Genomic DNA, 25,377 nt, shown 5'->3' with positions numbered 1-25,377 from the left:
CATTGAATATGCATACGACATACTTGCGTCGATCAACACCACGGCATCTGCTGTGGCGAAAACCAAATGAAAATTGAACGATAACGGTTTTTCCTTTTCTTTTTTTGTGATTGAGCATCGGCTGCAGCCGATGGTTGACCAGTTACCATAGCAGCCGTCACGACGGTCAGCATTTTCACATTATTCCGCAGTAACTTCTAAACTGCGCCGTAATTTCTATGCAGAAGTTACAGCGAAGTTTGGCGTTTAGGCGACATCTTGGGTTATATGTAATGCAGCAGCGACCTCTGTAAGTGCTGCATGTAACTTCATGAAGTAAGAGAGAGAAGAAAAAAAGAGGAAATGGTCATATTTAACGAAGGCTACCGTAGTGTACCTAGGAGTGTACAGCTATTGTAATAGGAGAAGCGACTGCACCGCGCCTTTCTATTACGTGCAATTATCAAGCGTTCTCAGACATTTAATGAAAGCGGTAGATAGGACGACGCCTCAGAGATTCGCAACAACTCACTGCATGATGCTGTCACGGTAACGAGGCGTGAAAGCTACGCACACACTAGCATACCTGGGTATTCTCACTAATTTCAATTTGTCGCTTCACGTAATAGTTACAATTTATTACACATAAGAAATGCTAAAGAAGCACACGTACGAACACGTTACTATATTAATAGTTGCAAGCCGTTCGCTCAGGTTTCTCAACTGATTCTTCGTATATGCCAATGATAGCGAATTCTGCAAAAGACGTGAGCCAATAGTTCTGAATAGGACGAGGTGATGCGTATGCAGTGCTATAAAGATCAGCGATAAAGGACAGCGGTATCGACACTGTCGTTCTCTTTCAACATCAGTTATTGAAGTTCGGTCGTGTTTCTAATGATTTTTTGGTTTCGTTCAATTGTCTTTCTGTTGAGACGACGTTGAATGCGATGCGTGACTCTTACGAGGGTCACTAACAGCCCCGAGGTCTTTGGGTGCAGAACTCACCTTCCAGGACATGCTGGGACAGGACCGTGCCGCCCTGGAAGAGAATGGTGAAACGCGAACGTTTAGTTTGGTCTGTACGCAGGCATCGTGATTAGCCAGCGCTAAGAACAGATGGGATGTAAGACTAAAAGTACGCAGTGGGAATTACTATGAAATGGGACGCCCGCTTGAGTTGTGTTTTTTTTTTTTAAGTGAAGTCGCATATGGATGCAGAGCGGTCCATTGATAAACTCTAACGTGCGGCTCTCGATTTGCCCATGCTGTTGTAGTTGAAAGCACCTTCTGAATTTGTGTCGACGCGCGAAACAAGTTCGTCGAAAAGTACCGTGCCTCAAGCCACAAGTTGTCTTCTGTAAAGTCGGGCTATTGTCGCACGTTTTCCAGAGAGAGAGGGAAAAAAAAAACTCGCGTGCGCTCTACATTAATGCGTCACATTTCAAAATTGGCCGCACTGCACACAAGGGTGTCGCGTTCTTCGATGGGAAATGTTCTTTCCGAGTATTGGCGACCAACATACGGATTCACGATCCTCACGTATACCGTTGCTTGATCACTAAAACCACGTGCCGACTGACGACCGGACACCACTGCAGACATGGCGATAAAAGTGGTTCGTTGTGAGAACGGAAAGGTTGGCGCTATCTTCTGCCGCCCTTCAGGGAGCTATATACTGGCTATGTACGCAAGGTATTGTAGTTTATATCGGACCACACCCAGCACACAGTGCCAGACGAACGCTGCTGCTGCCCGCGGTGCCCCTGTACAGAGACGCGCAAAAAGCAAGCGGCACAATGCAAAAGTCGTGAAGGTGACGTCATGCCTTCGCGTTTCTCCCAAGGCTGCTGAGCCCAACACCTCTACAGGAGGTGTTGGCTGAGCTTGAGCGACGTCAGGGGGGGGGGGGGGGGAACGAGCGCGCGCGCGCGCGCGGAATGTTTAAGTGGGCGTCGCCTTATGCCGCGCTCGTGGAAAGACAAAGATGGGTCCCTTGAACTCGAAAGGGCTGAGTCACGTGTTTACGGTCGGCTTTACGCGTGTCTACCGTCGACCACGCGTCGCTAGAGGGTGTAGCTACGGGTACTTTAAAAAACGTACGGGCCACCGTCAGACTCAAACCGAATATTGAAGGCACGTCTCTAGCGGCTTGAGTTTAACGAACGCGAGTAGCAATGAACAAACGCGGGATGGTCTTGGAAGAAATACGCATTAAGCTAGCACCATTCAAGCCACCCCGGTCTGAAATAGCCAGCACCCTCCCCAGGAGAAGAGAGAAGGCGCCTAAAGCTTGTTCGGGTTAAGTATGATGGAGGCTGCACGCTGAGCGACGCTTCATGATAAATTACTCCGCTAGAATAACTCCCCCCTCCCCCCACAAAGAAAGTGTCAGACTGCGTGAGTATCTGGAGGCTATACTTGGCAAGCCTAAAGAGACGCAAAGACAAAGTACTTGTGGCGACGCCACCGTGAATTTCACGCACTACAGCTCCCCATGACGACACGTACTTTGACAGGACCTGTTTCTCGGGAGTAGGTGATTGCTTATCGACAGATGTGGGTTTTATTGCGTTCTAAGCGAATCCGACTCAGTTTAGCAATTTCTGCATGGTCACTTTCTTTTTCTGCACAAATACGGTCCCCAAACCGCGGGAACAATTTGAGGCCGTTGAAATCACACTGACGATCTGACGCTGTGGTAACGTGAAATCCAAGAAGGAAAAGTTTCGCCTCCTTACTTTTTCCTCTAGTAACCCGCATATTCCCGTTAAAACGATAAATGTTGATATAGTCTTCTGAGAATACTTGCTGCTCCAGTCTCGATTAATTTTGTTTTGCGCTATGGTGTACCTTCAGTTGTCTTACAAGCAAGATTGATTCTTATTCCTGTTTGCATAAACGCCAGTGGCGGTAAACGTACTTTCGTGAGCATGACAGCATTGCGTACGTACATCGTGAAGATAAAGCAAGTATGGTGCTTTTTATTGCTCGATGCCACAAAAATTGTAGGGGACTGTTGCTTTATTCGATCGCATTTTGTGAGCCAACTGTAGTAGTGATTTGCGACAAGTGACTCGACTAAATAAAGCAATAAAGATGAAAGGAAAGCTTATATTTGGACAAAGCAAAGGTGCATATTGCACTAGTTTTGTAGTATAGAAGATGTGACCGCGATCTTGCGTCATGTCCGTATATCGATCTTGCGTCACGCCACTTTATATGTTTAGCCTGTCCGTGTCAGGGGCGGATCCAGGGCAGCCTCCTCGAGGGTCCCTCACCAAAATACAGAAAAGAGAGGGGGAACCCGCTGCACGCTTGGTAGCTGTCTTCACAAAAGTTCCGGCATTTTAGGGGGTCGGGAGGAGGGCAGGGCCTTTCCTCTGGATTCGCCATTGGTCTGTGTGCGTATTATCTACGTAATGAGGTAAGCAGCCGACCTGGTGGCGCCATATCGTGGCACTGATTTTAACTAGGGCATCCAAAGATATATTACTGCAATGACCAGCAATGTTCCGTGACGGCGACCTATTCAAAAAGTCGCAGTTTTGCCCGAAAGGCGAAGTATCGGTTGCGATAGCAAATTAGTGGACAGCTATACGAAGCGAGGATAGCAGTTTTATCGGCCGTATCAACTTGTAAACGTAGGCACACTAACTAAATCAACAAGAATGGTGTCACGCGCGCACTAGCAGACGTGAACATATCTCACTCGATGTCCGCGGAAGCTCGCTGTCAAAACGCTGCGGTGAGGAAACGCGGCAGCGGCAGCGAGCGAATTGACCTTCGTGCTGTCGCCCGCACCAACATGAACCAAGCCGCGAAAACAGGGCGCTAAGTATGGACAGTTGGGCTACTTGGTTATGATTGGCATTGTGAAACATCGCTCCAGCGCACAATTGAACAAGGACGAGGAGAGACGGCGTTCGTGTTGTCTTTCTCTTCTCGCCCTTGTTCAATTGTGCGCTGGAACGATGTTTCTTAAAACAGGGCGCAGCGTGGACTCAGCAGTAGCCGTGGCAGATGGCTTTCAACATGCAGCAGCCCGTCGGGCGCGCGTGGCCGCCCGGAGTAGGAAGCCCCGCCGCCGAAGCCTTGCGCGCGACGGAAGGCGGCGCGCTTCCTCCCCGCTTTCCTGCCTTGCGTGCGGGAGATTGAGTCGCGGTCGCCAGCTCACTCTCGCACTCCTTCACTCGAACATATGGCATACGGCGCGCGGCAAAGATTTTACCGCCCTTGAATTTTATGCGGTACCTCACGGCGACGGCAGAAATGCAGCTGGATTGTCCATATAATTGCTATCGCAATAATAAGTGGTGTCCAAACCCTGACGTCTGCAGATGACGTATTTCTGGCTCCCAATAGCGCTTCCGCCGCATGCAACCAGCAAAAGCATAGCCTTTAAAATCTGCATCTGTCTTTCCTGAGGGCGTCACCGCTAGGTGAATTTGGACACCACCTATTACATTCAGTGTCTTTTGTTCTTTTGATGACAATTGACGGTCACGTGTAAAACGAAAACGATCCCGTCATTGTCCTAAATTGGCACGTTTACGAACGAGCTAAAATTCCCTATTAATTTTGCGGGAAACGTTGGAACAACGCTGGGCGCTTGGGCTATTCGAAGAACTACGGTTACAAAACAAGAGTACTTGCGCACGGCAGCTTTGGACTAGAGCGAGACGGAGGAAGGCTGTCGACTCAATTGTTTACACGCACTTCTGCTCCGACAGAAGAGTCTCGTCTGCTCGCGAACAGCAGCAGCAGCAATAAAGAACACCGACGGACAGGCGCGCACGCCATCTGTGGGTAGAAAAAGAAAACGAGAGGAGGAAAAGAAAAGCTGAGGGGGGGGGGGGGGGTGGCGACGAGGGAAGCCATCTTACCTTCCCTTCACTTCTCCCGTACATCACGTGTACGCTGTTTCGTAAACATTGGAGCGGTGAGCTATAGCTGCTCGGACTCGACGGCTTGGCCTGCATCAGCCCGAGCTGCATAGCCGTTGCATGCGTGCGTGCGGCGTATGCAAGCCGCATATCGCATGCATAAAGGCAGCGAGCGACCGCATTCCGAAGAGTTCGTTCATCCTTTTCATTCGGGGATCACTGCGCCAGCTGGACACACGTCCGCGGAGTCTTCGCCGCGTTGCATGCTGCTGTTGTTGCTGCTGTATACACATAGACGTGCCGGGCTCCTTCCTATATATTCTGGACGTTGGATAAAAGACACGTGCGATGTGGCGCGCTGATTTGCATATACAGCAGTGGCGGCGTGCCGCTGTATATCTGTGCCGCGGAATACCGAGCGTGACTTACGCGCAGAAGAGCCGAAAGGCATGCGTTTGCCTCGGTTGTCGGCCTGTGAGGGGCTCTGGAACGAAAAGGCCCGGAAGAGAGAGAACTCCGCAGCAGGCGCGATAGCCGCGACTTGTCGATTAACAGCGGCTTGGTGCCGTTGTACCTCGTTGTAGCGAATTCTGATGCAATGGGCCATCGGATACAGCGAATTATGCTCTTTAGTGGTGCTTTGTTTAATTTAATACTTCTGCAACTAAATAATGATTGTGTTTTCTGAAATTCAACTACCCCCTGAATTCATGCAACGCCTCTCCCCTGTGTTGTTTGCCTGCGAACGTTCTTATTTGCTTCAAATTTAAGTATACTACCACACACACACAGAGAGGCACTTCAGGCGTTAAGGGTGCTAGGAAAGTGCTTAGATTTCAGCAAAATGCGACCAACAGAAACGATAGAAATAAAGTTACGGTGTTTCAAATGCGAAATGAAGCGTGAAGCGCAGTTTCGAGTTTCTTTTTTTGGCGCGTCATGTACTCGCCGTTTGCACCGAGCTGACCAGATCACTGCCGCTGTAGTTGTCCTTCTTTCTTCTTCTTTTTCCATTCTTATTATCACTGCTGAATCACGGACACTCTTCGGACATTGCAACGCGCTTTCCGGTATAGTCTGGTGACGTTTGACAACACTACACTCGGTTCTATACTCGTCGCGCACGACAATGTCCTGTGTACCAGCGGGCACGTCGACCCTCTCAAGCCCGGGCTCTCTTCTCGCTGCAGATCCGTTGCCCGCGCACAGGCGGAGCTAGCACCCCGGAGAAGGAATACAGAAGGGTGCAGCTATCCCGTCGTGTGTACGCTCAGCTGCTTCGCCATCGCGCCTTGGTCGCCGGGCCGCCACGTGTATCTGGCTGTTTACACAAGAGAACCTCGCATCCGAGGGACGCGCTGCACGGTTGATGGAGTGCAGGCGCTCGCGGAATTAAGGCGCAAGCGCAACGTCACGCCGTTCGCAGCTCTGTCGTTCAAGCAAAGAGCTCGAACGATTTCTATTAACAACATGAGTGAGATATACCAACTATAGCCCGTACCCAAACCCTGGTTGAGATATTGAGACGAGCTCTGTAAAAGTGTGCATGGCGAGGATGTTACAATAGAAATCGTCACCAGAACTCGGTTGGGTGGTGGCGGCCGGCGCATTAGGGTCACGTGACAGAGGCCGGTGACTCCCGTCTGATTGGCCGCCGAGTCACATGGGAGAGAGAGAGAGAAGTGGTTCTTGTGGGGAAGGAGGAAAGACTAGCACTATTTTCTGCAACCCATGGGGGAGCACGGCCCAGCGCCATGAGAAGGTCATTCCTTTTCCTGCCACTTTTCCAGCGAGGAGGTCGTTCCCTTGCCCCAGGTGAGGTGTGCATCTCTGTTTGGGCGGGGGGATTTCCTCGAAGAGTGAAAGCCATTCAAATGGTTTTGGCGTACCCCTTCAGGGCGTCGGCTGGCGCCAAGTCACATCATCACTGGCCGTCCCCGAATTCCGAAGAAATTGTTGTGCTCTTGTAGGTTGCCGGAAGTCGCTCCTCCCGGGCGACCCAGGATCACAATGGGACCTGCCACAAGGTGCGATCGCGGTTGAAGTCAGTGAGCCCCACGTGACGTCACTGAATTCCAAGATATTAGCTTCTCGTCGGCGGCAGGAAGTCTTTTATCCCGGGCCACCCGGAACCTAATGGAAGTCCACACCATAGAAATCCGCCCTGCAGTTCAAAGTTCAAGTCGGCGGGCGAGCACCATGGATTTTGCAGAAGTGGCGGGTCGTAGCAAAGGTACCGGTAGGAAATTTTCGTAAATGCAGTAAGGGGCCGGAACGCCTGGAAAAATCGGGGAATATGAAGAGAGAGAGAGAGAAGTGTGCATAGAAAGGCAGGGAGGTTAACCACACGCAGTTCCGGTTGGCTACCCTGCACGGGGCAAAGGGTGAAAGGGAATAAAAATAGAAAGAGAGATGCTAACGGTGGGATCCACGATGATACCGCTGTGCACACCGCGCCATCTTTTCGAAAACAGCTTCTTTGCAACGCACACGACCTCGTCCGCGCTCCGCACTATTATTGCCCGTGGTGGCGGCCTCCTAAATACACGCACGGATGCCGCCATTCTCAAGGGTCTGTGTAGTTGGCCGAAAACGTTTTTTGCGATGCCACGCTCGCAGCGTCGTCGTATTGGTCCACTAAAGTATATATTGCCCGCTGTGGACTCCGAGACGCGTGCACGAACGTCACCACTCTCGGAGTCTGTGCAAAGCTTCCGCACAAATCGCCGAACGTCGTAGCTGCGCTATAGTGCAGCAGTGTTGATATATATAGCGCATCGCTGCAGGGAGACGAGTTCAAACCCTATTGAAAGAAACCCGTATGCCCCATATGCCCTGTATCCATAATCATATATGATAATATGCTATTGTGTATAGAAATCTGCACGTTCCCATATAAACGTATATGTCCGTATGGGATTATGAGACAGGGCACACGGGTCATTTCCAACAGGGAATCGCAGTGGCTTTGGTGTTTGGCAAAGTTTTGCTTTCCGTGTGAAGAGGGAGAAGCTGCGGGTGAATGGGATGGCCTGACGACGACGGCAAGTTGATAAGCTACCGTGGATCAATAATAATAAAATAGGGGGAGGGGGGTGACAATTTTGAAGCGTTCAAATGTAAAGTCATTAAAAATGTAAAGGAAAGGTTCCTGGGAAATAGGCCCTCGCCACGATAATCACCGCCACGCAAGCGGTGATTATCGGCCCCTGGGTGCGCGGCCAAAATGGGGGAGAGCGTAGAACGGGTGGTGAGGACATGGCCTCAGAGATCGGACAGCGCGCGCCGCCCGCTCTCGGAGGCTATGGTGAGGTCCACGAGTTTCCCACAGAAATCACTAGAGAAATCTCTGGCGCTAGCGTCTGCGGGAGGAGGAGGAGGAGGAGGAGGAGGAGGAAATAAAGAGAGAAGGCTTGGGTGTTACCAGAAATTGCGTCTGATTGGCTATCCTACTCTGGCGGGACGGGAAAGAGGGAATGGAAAGATAAGATAGAGAGAGGGAGGGGGAGGAAAGCCACGGTGAGGGGGCAAGCGTGGTGGTTCAACCGGAAAGGGTATTCATGGTAGATACGTTCGCATGGTTTGGCCCCGTGAACTACGGCATTGATCAAGCCTCGGCTTGGCCAATCGATAAATTGAAATATATTTGCGCTATAAATGAGACGATTCGCGACGGCTGTGCATGTGTACAGTGTCTTATTGTCGTCCGCGCGCTTAGAAAGAAAAAAAAAGGATTCCTTCGTAATATAGAACGATCAAGGCACATAAAGCGTAGTAAACAAAGCCCACACAAACCTCGTATGAAGCCACACGCACGAATATCAGACAAATCCGCGTACTTCCCGTAATTCCCACGTGGTGGCTGAACGATGGATGGATGGATGGATGGATGGATGGATGGATGGATGGATGGATGGATGGATGGATGGATGGATGGATGGATGGATGGATGGATGGATGGATGGATGGATGGATGGATGGATGGATGTTATGAGCGTCCCCTTTGGAATGGGGTAGTGGGTAGCGCCACCAAGCTCTTGCTACTATACTGCCTAATATCCTACCTATGTTAAACAATGAAAAAAGACAAGAAAACACTATGAACTACCACGCCCAAATTTTCTGATCCCCTATTGCGAACTGTGCTTTTGTACGTCTCCGTCTTTTGTCGTTTCCCTACTTTTCTTCCACCAATCCTCCAGTCGCCTCTTGCGATCGCAGCGCCAGAGTTCCCTCTAGTGGTTGTTGTGCGCAACTCTATAGCGAGTGCTGGTCGTAACGACGGCGTCGCTAAAAGCTACCACGGTCCAAGCCTTGAAAATTCGAAGGTCTGCAACATTAGGGGGCCTCGCTTCTCAATACCCAACGCGAAGACAAGTCCTGGAGAGGGAGGGGAGGAGAGTGTGGAAGTTCGGTTGCCGAGGATAGCTGCCTGACGTCATGCATAACGTCATGATACTAATCTTTCCTTTTTCCTTCCTGCGTGATAACGACGACCACTGACGCCTGCCGTGGTCGCAAGAACAACGGAAAGGACGGAGTTTGGAGCTTAATTTCAACTGAAACCCAATTCTAACTGCTTCTCTGAAAGTCTCAGCTTTTTCCTGATCTGTGTCTATAATTCTGTCCGGCTCCGTCTAAGCAGGAACGCTCATATTGTCTTTTTCTAATCTGTTTTACGTATCTCCAAAACACTTTTTATAGTTTCTATTTAGATTATCATTAAACTGTGAAAGCTGAAATAGAAAACTTTTATTATCATATTTTTTTGAATAATGTATTGGCATTCGGAACTTTATGAGAAGCTACAGTTACATTTTTTTTTGTATGAACTTGCGTTTCTCACAATCCTGCGAGTGTCACGCCTAAACCACGGATTTTGTTTGGTTCTTTGGCATTCTATGTGGGACGCAAAACGCTCAGCTGCGCCGACCACAATGCCACGATATATATATATATATATATATATATATATATATATATATATATATATATATATATATATATATATATATATATATATATATATATATATATATATATATAAACGAGAAGAAAGGGTGTTAACCGAGGGACCCGATATTTATAAGTCATATAATGAGAAGCCAACAAACACTGACACCAAGTACAACATAGGGGAAATTGCATGTGCTTAATAAATGAAATAAAGTAATGATAAATTAATGGAAATTAAAGTGGATGAAAAAACAACTTGCCGCAGGTGGGAACCGAACCCACAACCTTCGCATGTCGCGTGCGATGCTCTACCGATTGAGCTACCGCGGCGGCGTTTCCCCATCCACTTTCTTGGGTATTTATGTGTACTAGTAGAACCCTGGGTGTGTTAGCCAGCGCCCCCACTCACAGACCTTGGCGGCGGACGTGGAACGTCTTTTTTGCCGCAGGCGTCACGAGAACGTGATCTTTACGGGTGAAGGCAACTGGCCAATAAACCCACATATGCTACCTAAAGGCATCAATGTTGCCGGAGAGCAACATTGATGCCGCATGTCGCGTGCGATGCCGGAGAGCATCGCACGCGACATGCGAAGGTTGTGGGTTCGGTTCCCACCTGCGGCAAGTTGTTTTTTCATCCACTTTAATTTCCATTAATTTATCATTACTTTATTTCATTTATTAAGCACATGCAATTTCCCCTATGTTGTACTTGGTGTCAGTGTTTGTTGGCTTCTCATTATATGACATATATATATATATATATATATATATATATATATATATATATATAATATGATGCAGCTATATCTCGGAAACCCTCACCGCGTGTGCTCTTGGAGTGTACAGAACCGTGACTAAACGTTGCAATTAACATTTGGTCACGGTTGTATATACCCCAAGGGCACTGTGTTATGCAATGCTTGTCCTATTATAGGTCCTCATGGGCAAGTCGATGACAGTTTGCTTGCACCTTCGCGGTAACAGAGTGCGCGGTGTCCGACTGGAAAGCTCCGACGCTAACGGGTCAAGATGACGAGGGCTCTATCTGATCGAACGATCAATTGAAGGATTGAACTGTTTTCCAAACCCACTCCTGGGCCTCGACGAACGCCGCAGTGCCGGGATTCTTAAGCGAACGCTGAGATTTCGATACGAGAGCGATGTCGCATTCCGCAAAGCGCGCATCAGCGGCAAGGAGTCGAACCCGCAACCTAGTTTTCAGCAGCGCAGAGCCACAGCCGCTGAGTGAACTGCCACGACGTAGTTTCAATGGCCCTGCATAACCGTGTTTCGATCGTATATAGTTATCCCACTTTCGTATATAGAAAGTGTTTTCCTTGGTGTCTGTAAATTCATGTGAATGAATCCCGTATAGCTATTGCTCTGCACTCTTTGTTGTTTCGACTGCGCACATCTCGCGTATAAACGCTCAACTGATTCCCCTATGCAATGCCCACTGGGCGAATGTGGGTATACGAATAAAAAAATAAAAATAAATTAATTAAATTGATGTGTAGGGAGGCGGAGTCAATAGAGGAGGCAAACGACCTCATCGTCAGGCTGCTACTCTTTACGGGCAGTGAGTGAATCAAGAAAACGAGATTGATAAATGCGAATTAGTGCGTGGCTAGCTATACATGTCTTCCCCGTCCATTCACTGAATCCACCCCCCCCCCCCTCCCCACCTCCTTGATTATCGATAACCCACTGCGAGTCAAAAGAGAAACCGCGGGCAAAGTGGTGTCTTGAAACGAGTATATGAATACCCAAATTTTCTCCCGCGTCCCGCAATGAAGTCACAATGCGTCCATGAGTCTCCTCTCCCTGTAGAGATGGGCGGAAGAGGTGACGTCACTTAAGGCATTCAGAAATGTCCGCCATGCACTGGAAGTGTCGCTAATGGGACAAACGGGGTCGATCCTTTACGTATAGCGTTGACAAGGAACTTTCAGCAGACATGGCGACTTTACCGAATCGCTGACAAAGAGAGAGAGAGAGAGAGAGAAAAGCGATGCGAAGGGGATCACGCCACCGCGGTGACGCCCGCCTCGTCCTCTCGACAGTATCCCAAACCCGCGAAACGTGCTGCTCACGTGACCTTTCCTCCGCCGCTGAGTGCACGCAACTCTGATTAAACGCGCTCAATTAAGTATTCATGATTTCGTAATCAATTTCATGCGCCAACATCAACTCGAAGAGGGATTCACCTCTACCTTCGTGCTAAGCTTATCCTGGATATCCCCCATTTCTTTTTCTTTTCTTCCTTCCTTATGGGGACAGTTTCTAAATTAATAAGCGCTGTTAAAGTTTCTACATGGCACGAAAGTAGACGAGTGGCTTTAGTAGAGCCGCCGTCTAATGTACATAAGTACTCGTCACTTCTCTCATCATCATCATCCATCCATCCAAGTGGTACTTTCACTTCCCTCTTCCGCAGTGCTGAGTAGCAGACTAGAGTTCTCTAGCGCAGGTCGACCTCTCTGACTTTCCCATCAATAAAATTCCCATCTATCTATCTATCTATCTATCTATCTATCTATCTATCTATCTATCTATCTATCTATCTATCTATCTATCTATCTATCTATCTATCTATCTATCTATCTATCTATCTATCTATCTCCCTTCAGCCCTAAGACGCATACGATTTTAGCGCGCCCTGCAATAGTTGCAGTAGTTCAATTTTCTCTTTCATCCCCTAACCGAGCCGCACGCTTGAAGTAATCTTTCTTCGTATTGGTGCAACCTTTAACGCAGTCCGAGGTTCAGATTTAATACGGCCATACGCTTCTGTCCCGTTCGTCTCACGTGCTGCGACCCGCCGTGGTTGCTCAGTGGCTATGGTGTTGGGCTGCTGAGCACGAGGTCGCGGGATCGAATCCCAGCCACGGCGGCCGCACTTCGATGGAAGCGAAAACACCCGTGCACTTAGATTTAAGTGCACGTTGAAGAACCCCAGGTGGTCGAAATTTCCGGAGCCCCCAACAACGGCGTGCCTCATAATCAGAAATTGGTTTTGGCACGTAAAACCCCATAATTTTTTTCACCTGCTGCGGCTCTTCTGCTATAGTGTGATCGACATTGATAATTGTTTGCGAATCCCCCCCCCCACCTTCCGCAATTACCGTACATCTCCGTAAATACTCCACTACGTCGTGCACTTGAAATAAATATACTGCATACTTATATAACAGTTTGCACGCGGAAGTCAAGTAAGATACGGTTGATCACCGCAGTAATATAGCGGTGTATCTTCTTTTCTGCAAGCTGCGCCCCTGTGCTCAAACCATCAGGCCACAATGAGATGACGATCGCCGCGTCTGCGATAGCGCATGCGCGTGCGCCAGCTTACTTTACGCCGCATGCGCAGGAATGCGCATATGAAGGAACGAAGGCGCACACTTTTACGAGAATTGCATTTTTGATGATTTTAACGTTCCGGCCGTGGCACGGCCTTCGTCAGAGTAAAAACCGCACTACAGTAGTCTTCGTTCTGACGAAGGACCGTGCCACGGACGAAACGTTAAAAACATTATAAATGCAATTATATGCAAAATAAATAAATAAATAAATATATATATATATATATATATATATATATATATATATATATATATATATATATATATATATATATATATATATATATATATATATATATATATATATATATACACACACATATATATATATAGCACATGACCGGGGTAGTTGAGAAGTATGAGAGAGGCCTTTGCCCTGCAGTGGGTGTAGCCAGGCTGACATATATATATATATATATATATATATATATATATATACAGTGAAAGCTCGTTAATTCGAACTTCAATAATTCGAATTTATGGATAATTCGAACCGTACGATTTGGTCCGGCCAAGCTCCACAGAAGTCTATGTACAAAAAAGTCCGTTAATTCGAACGCGAGAAGGTTCCCTGACGGATAATTCGAACTACGCTCGCCTGGCACACGGCCAGAGAAACGCGCTTACTGCCTACACACAAGGCTGTATTGCCTCCGAAACGTAGAAAATGGCGACAGAAGGCAAAATCGGAAAAAAATCTAACCGACGCGGGGTCAGCCAGAAGGCAGCGGCGGCTGCCGCCTCTCGTTCTACGTAACCTCCGAGACTTCTTGCCCATTGCGAATCTCGTAGGCTTTGGAAATCTTGTACAGCTGCTAATGTTGTGTGGAGATGGCACGGCAAGCGCCAAAACACAGCTAATCAAGTACGTCGCAGCTGCGCTTGCAATCAAGAACCAACGAATCAGGGCCTTCGCCACCTTCACATGTTCAGCGTCTTTGTCTCGGCAGTCTTCATCGGTTGTGCACCTCTGTTTTCAGCTTAGGAGGTATAGGCCGTCGTGATTCATTGTGATGGTGTTAAGCCTCGGCTAACGTTCGTTTCGGTGGACATCGGTGGTGTGGCACAGTCGGACCCAGAGCTTCGACTTGAAGGTGGCGTGTGCCCGCGGCACACGCCATCACTTTCTGACACGCCAAATTTCTGACATGGCCTACTGCTTCCAAATCGCAGTGTACTGTTGCTCTCCTTCACTTTCGTTAGTTCGAACTTTCGTTAATTCGAACTGAAGCGGCTTCCCCTTGCGGTTCGAATTAACGAGCTTTTACTGTATATATATATATATATATATATATATATATATATATATATATATATATATATGATAAAGGGAAAATCATACATCTACCCGTTCGTAGCAATTGCTACGAACGGGTGGATGTATGATTTTCCCTTTATCAATTGCTTCTCTCCACCTTGCGGGTTTCCGCAGAACTACTACGTCATATATATATATATATATATATATATATATATATATATATATATATATATATATATATATATATATATATAGCATTTGATTAACCGTTTCACAACATCTTCGCTTCACGTAGATTCCAAGGTGTGTGTGTGTGTGTGAGAGAGAGATATATGCATGTTCTTTTTTTTTTCTTCTTTTTATACGAAAGCGTCAAATGAGCGAAAGAGCCCGCGTACGTCTGGAGGAGGGAAAGGGCACCGAAGTTCCCATTGGCTGCGACGCCACGTCACGAGCGCGCCTCGACAGAGCAGAGCGAGCGGGCGAAAGGGGTCACGTGATGCTGTGATAGCGCGCCAGGTGTTGCGAGAGGAGGAGGATCGATTGTATCGCCACGACGTCACGTGACTCGTTACCGAGCCAGCAGGCTGCTGCTGCTTGTTGGCTCGGGCAGCACGTGTACCGCTGTGTGGTATACATTACTCGCGGCACAAAACTCGTAAGAACTACTCAGCGCGCTAATTAATTCAATCGGACATTAATGCTTTAAGCATTAATACAACTAATTAGGGCGTTAATACAATTCATAAGAAGCAATGACTTAAAACGGTTGTCCTTTGTTCTTCCTTGTCCGTGTGTTTCTTTGGCGCTGTTTAATATGAATGATCCTAAGAAGTGCTTAGGTTTCTTCGGATTTTTTTTTTTCACGCGAATTCCGTTTGAGAGTTGTACGCTGAAAGCAAACAAATAATCTACGAGAGGAGCCTTTTTTGCACGCGTCATTCATGCCTGCCCACGCGCTCGCCGAGCAGGTCGCTGCTCGATAAACGCGTGCCTGGTCGCTTGACGCGTGCCGCGGACTCGCGTATGATGGCGTTTCGAGGTCAAACAAGGTCGCCGATCGTGGCAGCTCTTCTTTCAAACTCTTTAAGGTCAAGGCGCTCTTGTGCAGCCCACGTCCGCAACGGGTATACAAGGGAGGGGGGGGGGGGGGGGGAGGGGGTTACGTGGGCCTGAGACGCGCACCTTTTGCAAGTTTTGTGTGCATGGCTATAGCTCTTCTCTCTCTCTCTCTTCCTTTTTGCGAATGTCAGGAATATGACGGCTCTAAACGCTAGTTGCGCCACGCCTGCGTGCCAACCTGTAAACTGTAAAAATTCGTAAAGATCGCGCGTTGGCATCCGAAGGAAGGTGTCCGGGGGGGGGGGGTGAAGCGGTGCGCAATTATCTTACATCGTCCTATACATAGCACACGTACGCCTTGCGGGAAATACGTGTGCGCACTTAATTATTAACAGTAACTTGGCTTTGGGCGCAGCACACAAACAGCAGCAAACTTGGATCAGCGCAGAACGACGAGCAACAATAACACAATGTCTTGTAGGTCACGATGACTCTGTCAGCGGATTCGCCGCGGTATAGCCCACGTGGCTGTAGGGGGCGCTAGTGAGCTCGAGGTCGCGGTTCCGATCCAGAGTGCGAAAGCGCTCGTGCTTATACCGCGTGCATTAATGGGTGCTCGTTGAAGAGAACCTCGCGCATGCGCCGTCGATAGCGGGACAGCACGGCGGCGCCGACGGCGTGAATGCGCCACGAGCGTCCGTGTAACTGCTATGCTAGCGCAATAAAACGAGCTCTAGCGGTGTATATGGGGTGTAACGCTCTGCGTGTTTCACGAACTTACCGATGGAGACCGTATGTTTTTATATTCTCAACTTTATGACATTGTATCCTATACAAGCGCTTCGTTGTGACTCAAGTTCAGAAACCATATCTCGTCGGATATCCTCTAGGAATTGCGCCGATCGTGGAGGAACGGATGTGTACCGACAAATCATTTCCTTTCCGTGCTCCTTTCAACTTGTACCTTCAGCCAATGCGTGGTGTATACCGCACCGTTACGGGACAAGTTCTCGTGCCCGAAACTTCCATTACGCGCTGTTACGTTTTCTGTAATAAATGCGTTGGACTATGCATACATACGTACAATTTCGCTAGAGCTAGGTTTCTTTAAAATTATAGCCGTGGCAATTCCTTTAAAAAATATTAAAAGGTTTTATGTACGCTGTCTAACTCAAACACAGTTTGCGTAAATGCACCAGGCGGTATTGGACTGCTGCACACGAGGTCGCGGGATCGAATCCCGGCCACGGAGGCCGCATTTCGATGGGGGCGAAATGCGAAAACACCCGTGGGTACTTAGATTTAGGTGCACGTTAAAGAACCCCAGGTGGTCGAAATTTCCGGAACCCTCCATTGCGGCGTGCCTCATAATCAGAAAGTGGTTTTGGCACGTAAAACCCCATAATTTAATTTTAATTTTTAAATAAATGCACCAGCCAATTATAGGTTCGCTTATTTAGCTGAAGTGGAGCGGCATCGCATGTTTTTTAAACATCTGCACGCTGGTTTCCGGTGAAACTTGGACATCTAAGGAAATTTTATGGGTGATCCTGATTGCTCGGCCAACGGCAACGTTTTATAGCGTGAAACAACTAGCTCTTATTTTATAATTATAGCCTACAGCAGTTACATTAGGAGAGCAAAGTAATCAAGCTGTGAGCGGACTCCAGCAGGATGGGCTCTCTTTCACACGGTGAAGAACGGCAGCACTGCGTTTTTCTTTTTGGTTGAGCTCGTTCGTAATTTTTCGGTTGTCGCCGACCGTATATAAGTCCTTCTGCTTCCCCTATAGCAGCGCCACATTCCTGCGCTGAATTGTAATCTCGACAATGAACTCTCGTCGTCGTATACTGCCACTCTTCTGGGTGATCTTCTAGCGCTTAATTTGCTCGATGTTGTTGTTTCTTTCTTTTAACATTTATTATTATTCTCTTGAAGCGAATATATATAGAGCCATTTGCCTCTTTCGACCGTTTTCGTGGTCGGTGGTGGTATAGCAGTTTCACTATCGACACGAAAGCGCGCCGATGCAAAGGGCCCGCGTGTTCTCTGGCGCTCGTGGGCGTTGTGACGTCACGCTTTGGCGGGGGCGCTCGGGGAGGACGCCCTGGGCCGGTATTTTGTAGCGATGCCTTTTCCGATTCTATGCTTTTTCAGGCTTTTCGCGCTTGGCCAGTGGTCAGAGCGACGGTCTTCCCACATTATCAACGGGATCAGGCGGCTGTGTGTGGTGGATGATAAGAATAGCATAGAATAAGGCATAAGGCATCGCTCCAAAATAGCGGCCCTGGTTTTCTTCCGCCGCCCTCCTCTCCCCCTTCTGGCGCCGGCGGGAGAGGAGGCGTGGCAGTCGACTTCCGCGCCGCTGCACGACGACGCGCTTATAACGAACTGACTTATATGTAATTATGCATGCGTAATTCGGCGTGATGCACAGTCAACCGCAAAAGTTTACGGGACGCAGGATCTGCCAAGAAGCTGAATTCTCGCGAAACGCGGTCACAAAGCCTCGAATTAAATGTTCGATCATGTGGTAGCCTTCGCCACCTACACAGTGATTCATTAAATGCGAAGTGCCGTGCCTTAACAGCGCAGGAATTCACATTTGAAGCGGAAAGCGCATCCCGTAAACTTTTGCTGTTGGTTGTACATTTATGTGATATAACATGATGATTAGTCGGCGCTTTAAATGTGGTTATTGTTATTTTAAGTGTGTTTTGTGGTTTGGTTGTATTGCTTGTTATATGTGTGTGTGTGTGTGTGTGTGTGTGCGTGCACGTGCGCGCGCGCGCGTAAGTCTGTATGCAAAATGCTCTCCCTCCCTGTAAATGACCCTAAAGAAAGGGTTAACGGTGTTTCTAAATAAATAAATAAATGTGGAGGCACCTATGCTGTACCGTCTTCATCGGCGAAAAACGAAGCAACCAGAACGCCGTCGCAGTCCACGATGCTGCGGCGAGAGCAGGTGCGGCAACTTCGAATGGGCGTTCTTTTCCTTCCTTTCTTATGTCTTTCGCTTACCAAGCTTCTTCTGATGGAAAGAGTGTCATTGCTGGTAAATTCGCACATTCTTTTCGAATTGCATGTGTCCTTATAGTGACCCTCTAAATCGGCCTTTTCACTAACAAATCACATCGATCCTTTTTTACGATGTCTGTATGGCGAGCAGTTCTTTCTTTCTTTCTTTCTTTCTTTCTTTCTTTCTTTCTTTCTTTCTTTCTTTCTTTCTTTCTTTCTTTCTTTCTTTCTTCCTTCCAACTCATATAACTGGTGAATGGTTAAGGAAGCGTTTGTTTAGTGAACGTATCGGAAACACGTGTCGTGTGTACATTTGTACTAGCAACCGGAAGCAAAGGAATACGTACTACAGGCTTGAAAAAGAAAGAAAGCTGAATTTATTCGCCATTCAGACGTGAAAATTGAAATCGACGAGTGCACTGGAAAAGTTTGGCCAATGACAGGTTTGCATGTGCAGTATTTCAGGTTACACTCACGGGCGTCTCCTGAAGTGGGACTTCCTCGCCGGGCATACATAAAAGAAGCAACGCATGCGTGTATACAAGCAGTTAATGACTCCTTTCGGCCGACCTTCCTCCTTGGCTTGGAGATGTACAGTGTTATACGCGAAAGGGTGTAGTGAGCAAAGAAATCCAAAAGACGTGTACACTCGCATTGAGCTGCGCCACCATGTATGGTGCGGTGTCCTTTAGCAAGACGCATTACAGCAGGCAGCGCTTGATTAGCGCCGACCTTCGCGGTTTGGCGCCGAGCGCTGTATGTACCATACATTCCTGGTTACTCGACGCCGTTTGCATCGTCACGCGTTACCTAGCAGTGTGATCGCTTGCGACGCCTCTAATGGTTTGTAGACGCGAGACTCTAGTCGTCAAATATGCCACTTGGTCGCGTGCGTTGCTTTCTTCTCGCCTATACGGAAGGCTGTCTCGTTGGTTAAAATTCTCCGAGGCGTGGGACGGTTCCAAGCGGGAAGTGAAGAAGGCATATCGTTCGAACGCGCAATGAAACCAGCGCTGAAAGTTCGCCTGCCAGCATAGAGTTTGTCACTATAACACCTAGAGGGAAATCTGGCGCCACCGTCTATGGGAGTTTCTTAAGGGGGCACCGTGCCGTCATGGGAATGACGGTATATGTGTCTGCGAGGCTCGTGTTGGCTGGTGTTGTAAAAGGCTTCGTCTAAAACGTGGATATGGCTACGCAAATAACGCGTTCTCAAAGTAAAATCTCCATAAAATGTTTCCATTCACGCATATTACATATTTACTCAGCCACCATGCATGACCAAGCGAAGAAAAGCAAGAACAGACGGCCAACTGTTTCAAAGCGAGCGCGAACATTGTCGTCTGTCCTCCAACTTTAGCGGCCCGCTGATACTTTTTACGTATCATGTAGTCGTACACACAATAACAAGTTCTCATAGTTAAACAAAACATGTTTTCGCGTAATAATAAAGTTAAAACAACTTTTCACGTGCTGTTCTAGTAGAAAATGAATCATTGTGACAGATGGAACGGTACTTGCCGAGCGCGTCTTCAAGGCGTCGTGTCTCTACGAGAACGATGCCAATCCGAATCCACAATATACCGGCATTCCCATGCATACCACAGCGCAGCAGTGCCAGATTTCCCTCTAGGTAATGTAGTGAGAAACTCTATGCCTGCCAGCACCAACGCCATAGCACGTGTTGTGGTCGAATGAAACGGTTTTGTTGCTTTTAGCTGTTTTGGAGAACTAACGCCCCCCCCCCCCCCCCCTTTAACACGGATAGGGCTATATCTTATATCTGTAGTGTCGGTCCGAAGGCGCAGTTTGAACGGAGACATTTTGTCCTCAGCGCCATTTTTTTATGCGGTTCTTGGAATGGCATTCTGCAAGTGTCTAGAAAGACTACGCGGGGACATATGTGTGGGCTGACGTGTGAATTTATATATATCTATCCAGCGGTTATATATGGCGTCTGCCCTCGGAAGGGTGCCATATATGTGGGCAACCGTCAGAGGGAGCTCTTATCTCTCGCGAGCTCCTTGTTTACGTAGCGATAGGCGGTCCAGGTGGTTTGGGTCGCGTCGCCCGGGGCAACCGTACTCTCTCTCTCTCTTTCTCTCTCCGTGTAGTGGCCATTTACGAAACCCTTTCCTGCTGGCGAGCCGGAACACTCGAGCACTGTATACTACATTGCATCATATGCGTCGCGCTGACCGGCTCTGGTTGCCAGGAAACGGGTAATGGACACCGCGTTCTGTGCGAACTGCACGCGTCATGGATGCATCCTGCAGAAGGCCTGGATTCACAGATTGCGCGGGGCGGTTCGCCGGAACGACGTCCTTGGAAGGACTTCTTTTGAAATCTAGATAGCTGTCGGCTCGACGGTGAATCGGCCCGATTGATTGACTACTTTATTCATTGATTAAAAGTAGCGTGTTATTGTAAATTATGCAGATTCTGTGTTTGCACACACATGTAAACTCCCAGAAGGCTTTCGGTTTAGTTAGCCCTGTAGGACACAAGTTACGATAGTCTACAAAGATATAGCTGGCTTGCGATGACGTCACCCCAGGCGCCAAGTTTGTGACCCAGCACGGTGGAAAGGTGCGTCCGTGAGGTCACGTGCAAGCTATCTATATAGATAACTTGCACGTAATAGATGGCTTTCACTGACGTCATCTTAGGCGCCATGTTTGTGACCGAGCACGGCGGAAAGCTGCGTCCGTAACGCCACGTGCAAGCTATCTATGGAAATCTCCAGCTGGCACCAGTTTTGTTGTGTATAGGCAGAATGTTCGACAAGTGAATTTTACAGCCAAGTACAAGAGAGCTACAAACATGAGCTGTACGCATGGGGCAGGTTCCTTATATCTGAAGACATCGAGAACGTGTACCTACACACGTGGTGATAATTTTTTAAAACATTTAAGCAATTTTTAAAAGCCTGTTCCAGATAAAATAATTCTAGTCCTTGAGCTGGATTATTCAGACAAGCGGAAATTACTTGCACGAGAATTCGAAACACTCATTCTACTAATTAACACAATTCACTAATTATCTTCTGAATTGATTACTTTACGGCACATTTGCAATTTACGGATTGTAATATGTACAATTCAAGTTGGCAAGTCGTATCCACTTTGAATGAATTTCCAGAATGACGCCAGTTTGGAGATATGCGCCATCAAACTCGCCGGAAGGAATGCACTGTTGTTTCTTTTACTTTTTTTTAAACAAAACGCTCTTTTATACGTTTATGCACAAAAGTAACTGGAACGCCTACGTATTTCATCCCGCACTTTGGGAAATAATGTCACGAAACTGGTGTCATCCTGGAAATTAACTTCAAGTGCATACGTCATGCAAGCTCAACGGCTACAATTCGTAAATTGAAATATGAACCGTAACGTAACGAATCAAAAATTAATGAGTGAATTTTCGTTAATCAGATTAATATGTTTCCATTTCTCGTGCTGGTAAAGTCCGCTCTTCGAATAATCCAGCTCAAGGACAAGAATTATGCTATCTACCACAGGCGCGATTAAAAAAAAAATCCATAGAACCGAAAAATTATCACCACGCGTATATTAAGCCTATGAGAAGAAAGAACGCTTCATTGCATGGTGACGCTAGTCCGACTAAACTATATATGGGACAAAATATTTATTTTTCGTTGGCTAGCCTTGGCTGTTCACAAATGCCTGACCGAAAGTTTTCTGGGGTCACGATCCACAGTGGGCACATTCGATTATCCGTCACTGACAATCCAGGATCGACTGGCCGAGGCGATGCTTTCAGCTAATGAGTTGTTCATTCAGGGTCTCGGACACTCATGGACACAGTCCGGTACGACAAATCGAATAGGCCCACTGCTGCCACAGTGCGGATTAGAGATGGTTAGGGGGTCGTTGCTTGAGGGATCCCGGTTAATTTTATCACCCAGAAACCGGTACACCTGCGTTTTTTTTTTCTTTTTCGGATGCCGTTGGCACTCGGATGATTGATTCGTCTGCTCATTGATTAGGCCTAACGTCCTAAGGCAACGCAGACGCTTCGAGAGAAGCCGTAGGATGTTCCCTTATTTCAATCTGACCACCCAAATATATATATATATATATATATATATATATATATATATATATATATATATATGCACGTTTCGTGCATTTCGCGCGCATCGAAATGTGGCAACGCCGTGGCCGAGATTCGAACCTTCGACTTCGTGCTTGTCAGTATACGCACGTCCGGCACCCGCCGTGGCTGCTCAGTGGCTATGGTGTTGGGCTGCTCAGCACGAGGTCGCGGGATCGAATCCCGGCCACGGCGGCCGTATTCCGATGGGGGCGAAATGCGAAAACACCCGTGTACTTCGATTTAGGTGCACGTTAAAGAACCCCAGGTGGTCGAAATTTCCGGAGTCCTCCCCTACGGCGTGCCTCATAATCGGAAAGTGGTACGTTTTGGCACGGAAAACCCCATAATTTAATTAACAAGTTTGGCATAGCTTTTCGTGTGCAGGGTTTCGCTTAACTGTCACTAGCGAGTAGTAATTGATTTGGCGCTATTACTCGGGAAGAGAATGTCCTCTCGTTGATTTTGGTTGAAGTTGTTCCGCAGTGGAATGTCGGAACCCACTCTTGGGAATCGGCCGTGAATCTGGTGGTACGAGGGCATAAGAAAAAAAGTACGAACAAGAAAAGGCGAATAAACTTATACGAAATGAACTGGGAAATTAGTTGATGCAGATACGAAGTGAATAGTAACTAAATATGATCCGGTTACCCGCCGCAGTAATTCATCGTCTATGCTGCACGAGGTTGCAGGGTCGATCCTCCAGCCGCATCCGCGACCCTCATCCGTGGCCGCAATACACAAACGTTCTTATATCTATATTCATCTAGGGACACGTCAAGGAATTTCAGATGGTAAACATTGGTCTAATACCCAACATTATGGCGTCCATCATGGGCTGGTTTTGACACCTTTGTTGAATTTGCGGTTTGCTCATCTTGCAACAGTGCGGAATGACATGCAGTTGGCATTTATTGACATTGGCTCTGTGCCATTCGTGCTCGGCATATTGAATTTCGTTCAAAGATGTTTGCCTTAGGAATGTGAATTAAGTCAAGATACCATTGTACTTGATACCTTATTCAATCAGTAGTCCCCAATTTTTATAACAGAGCATACATGTAGTTCGTGGACGTATTCTGGTATAGTACCAGAACTCACTACTAATACCGATCGCTCGAATATCTATATCGTGAAACAATCAAGGTGAAAATAGTTATGGGCTTGCAGTTTGCGTGAAAACGGCGACTTCCTTACGTCCGTTAAAATGATACGATGCTCTGGACAATGCGTCCGTATTGCGGCAACAGGTTTTCCCACCCTATATGTTTAAAAAATATCTACATTATCCGGTGTTGCGCTGAACGTCCATGAGAGCAGAAGACAAGTACAGCCCCGAAATATCTCCGCGAATGGATTATTTCAGATGTATGTATGAACCGGCGTGACGTCATGTTACCTTCGAGTGCACGGTTTGACAACTGCCAGCGTTAGCGCATGCCTGAACGCCGCGGCGCGCAACAAACACCCTCGTGAGAAAATCGCCTTACCGTGCAAAGCACTCTCCAATGCAGCTTTCGAAGTGACTCATTAATAGTCCTCGCTTTCTCTCTCTCTCTCTCTACTCAAAACACACACGGGCAATGTATTAACCACATCCCTTTCGTCTGCTCCGCGTTGGTGCCGCCTGCTACGCCTCGCGCCGTCTGCTACACTAGATGTCACTATAGCCTTTATATGGAGCCACTCGGCGGCAACGCGCGACATGCTCTGTACTCAGCACGAGGAACTCACCGAATAGCTCATTTCCACCGGTCCAGCATCCGCGCACAATCCAGGCCGTTATCTTCGGACGTCGCGCTTTCGTCTGCTCCGCTCATCGCGCCGGGCTTCTGTTACTCGCTAGAGGGCGCCGCCATTTGCTTATACGTGCGTTTTATTTACCCCCCCCCCCTCCCTTTTTCCTTCGCCTTTTTTGTAGCGCGGTTGTGCGCACGCTTGCGTTGCCTGCGTACGCACTACGCATCTGCCATCGCCCTCGCTCGACTTGCCACACCAAGGCGAGCGAGGGATAGCAGCATTTCCTTCTTTGACGAAGACGAGCGGCGCAGGCCCGAGAGTTGAGAGAAGCGCATCTTTCGCGGGAGGACGTCTCTTCGCTGTGCATTGATGCTATATTCTTGCTTTTTTTTTTTTGAGCGCATTATATAGCTTAGGGGCGTGTGCATGTGGCTTCCTCCGCTTCGGCTTTCCCGAAAACTCATCGACACTGCCTCGCTTAGCCCAAGCCACAAGCGGAAACGCCAAGAGGCTCTGCGGGCTCTGCGACATTTCTCTCCGCAAAGCTGCTCCCCCGTACATGCCTTTCTGTGTGTACTTGCATTGATAGCGACGGCGACTCGTCGGGGTAGCTTGCCGAGCTGCAGCGGAGAGGAGACTGGTTTACTTCTCTTGTGTGCGAGCGCTTCTTTTTCTGCTTGTCCTCTACATCTTTCTTTTTTTCCTTGTCGTCTGCTTTTCATATTTTCTTGCCGTCTGTTTCGCTTTATTTGTCGTCTGTTCGGTCCTTTCGCTCTCTGTCGTCCGCTCGTTTTGCTTCTTTTTGTCTTCTGTTCGCTCTGCCGATCGAGGGGCGAGGCGGCGTACAGCGTATATCGTCTCTGAACTTTTCATTTTTTTGTTTGTGTTTGTTTTATTTCGCTCGGGTTTATTTACATCCGGCCGCAGCGCAACGAAGAAGGGTTTCCCGGCTGCGCGCCGGTGCTTTGAGAAAAGCCGACCGGGCGCCCGCGCG

The 25,377-nt window shown here is 48.0% G+C and overlaps 2 protein-coding genes across 3 annotated transcripts in view; one reads left to right on the top strand and one right to left on the bottom strand.

The window, feature by feature from the left end:
- LOC135910374 (neuronal-specific septin-3-like) overlaps window positions 1-24,496 on the bottom strand; it is a 102,897-nt gene extending 78,401 nt beyond the window's left edge. The window contains exons 1-2 of the mRNA XM_070524225.1: window positions 24,378-24,496; window positions 988-1,021 (exon numbers count right to left, since the gene is read on the bottom strand). Coding sequence (XP_070380326.1) covers window positions 988-1,021; window positions 24,378-24,389 — 46 coding nt within the window. The 5' untranslated portion in view covers window positions 24,390-24,496. The remainder of the gene's footprint in view (window positions 1-987; window positions 1,022-24,377) is intronic.
- The window catches only part of LOC135910376 (leukocyte receptor cluster member 8 homolog), a 147,958-nt gene that overhangs the window by 63,023 nt on the left and 59,558 nt on the right, over window positions 1-25,377 (top strand). The gene's annotated exons all lie outside the window — the stretch shown is intronic.

Source organism: Dermacentor albipictus, chromosome 8, assembly GCF_038994185.2.
Source record: "Dermacentor albipictus isolate Rhodes 1998 colony chromosome 8, USDA_Dalb.pri_finalv2, whole genome shotgun sequence".
NCBI classification, from domain to species: domain Eukaryota; kingdom Metazoa; phylum Arthropoda; class Arachnida; order Ixodida; family Ixodidae; genus Dermacentor; species Dermacentor albipictus.
Note: the sequence above shows the minus strand (reverse complement) of the source record. Positions and strands in the feature narration are given on the sequence as shown.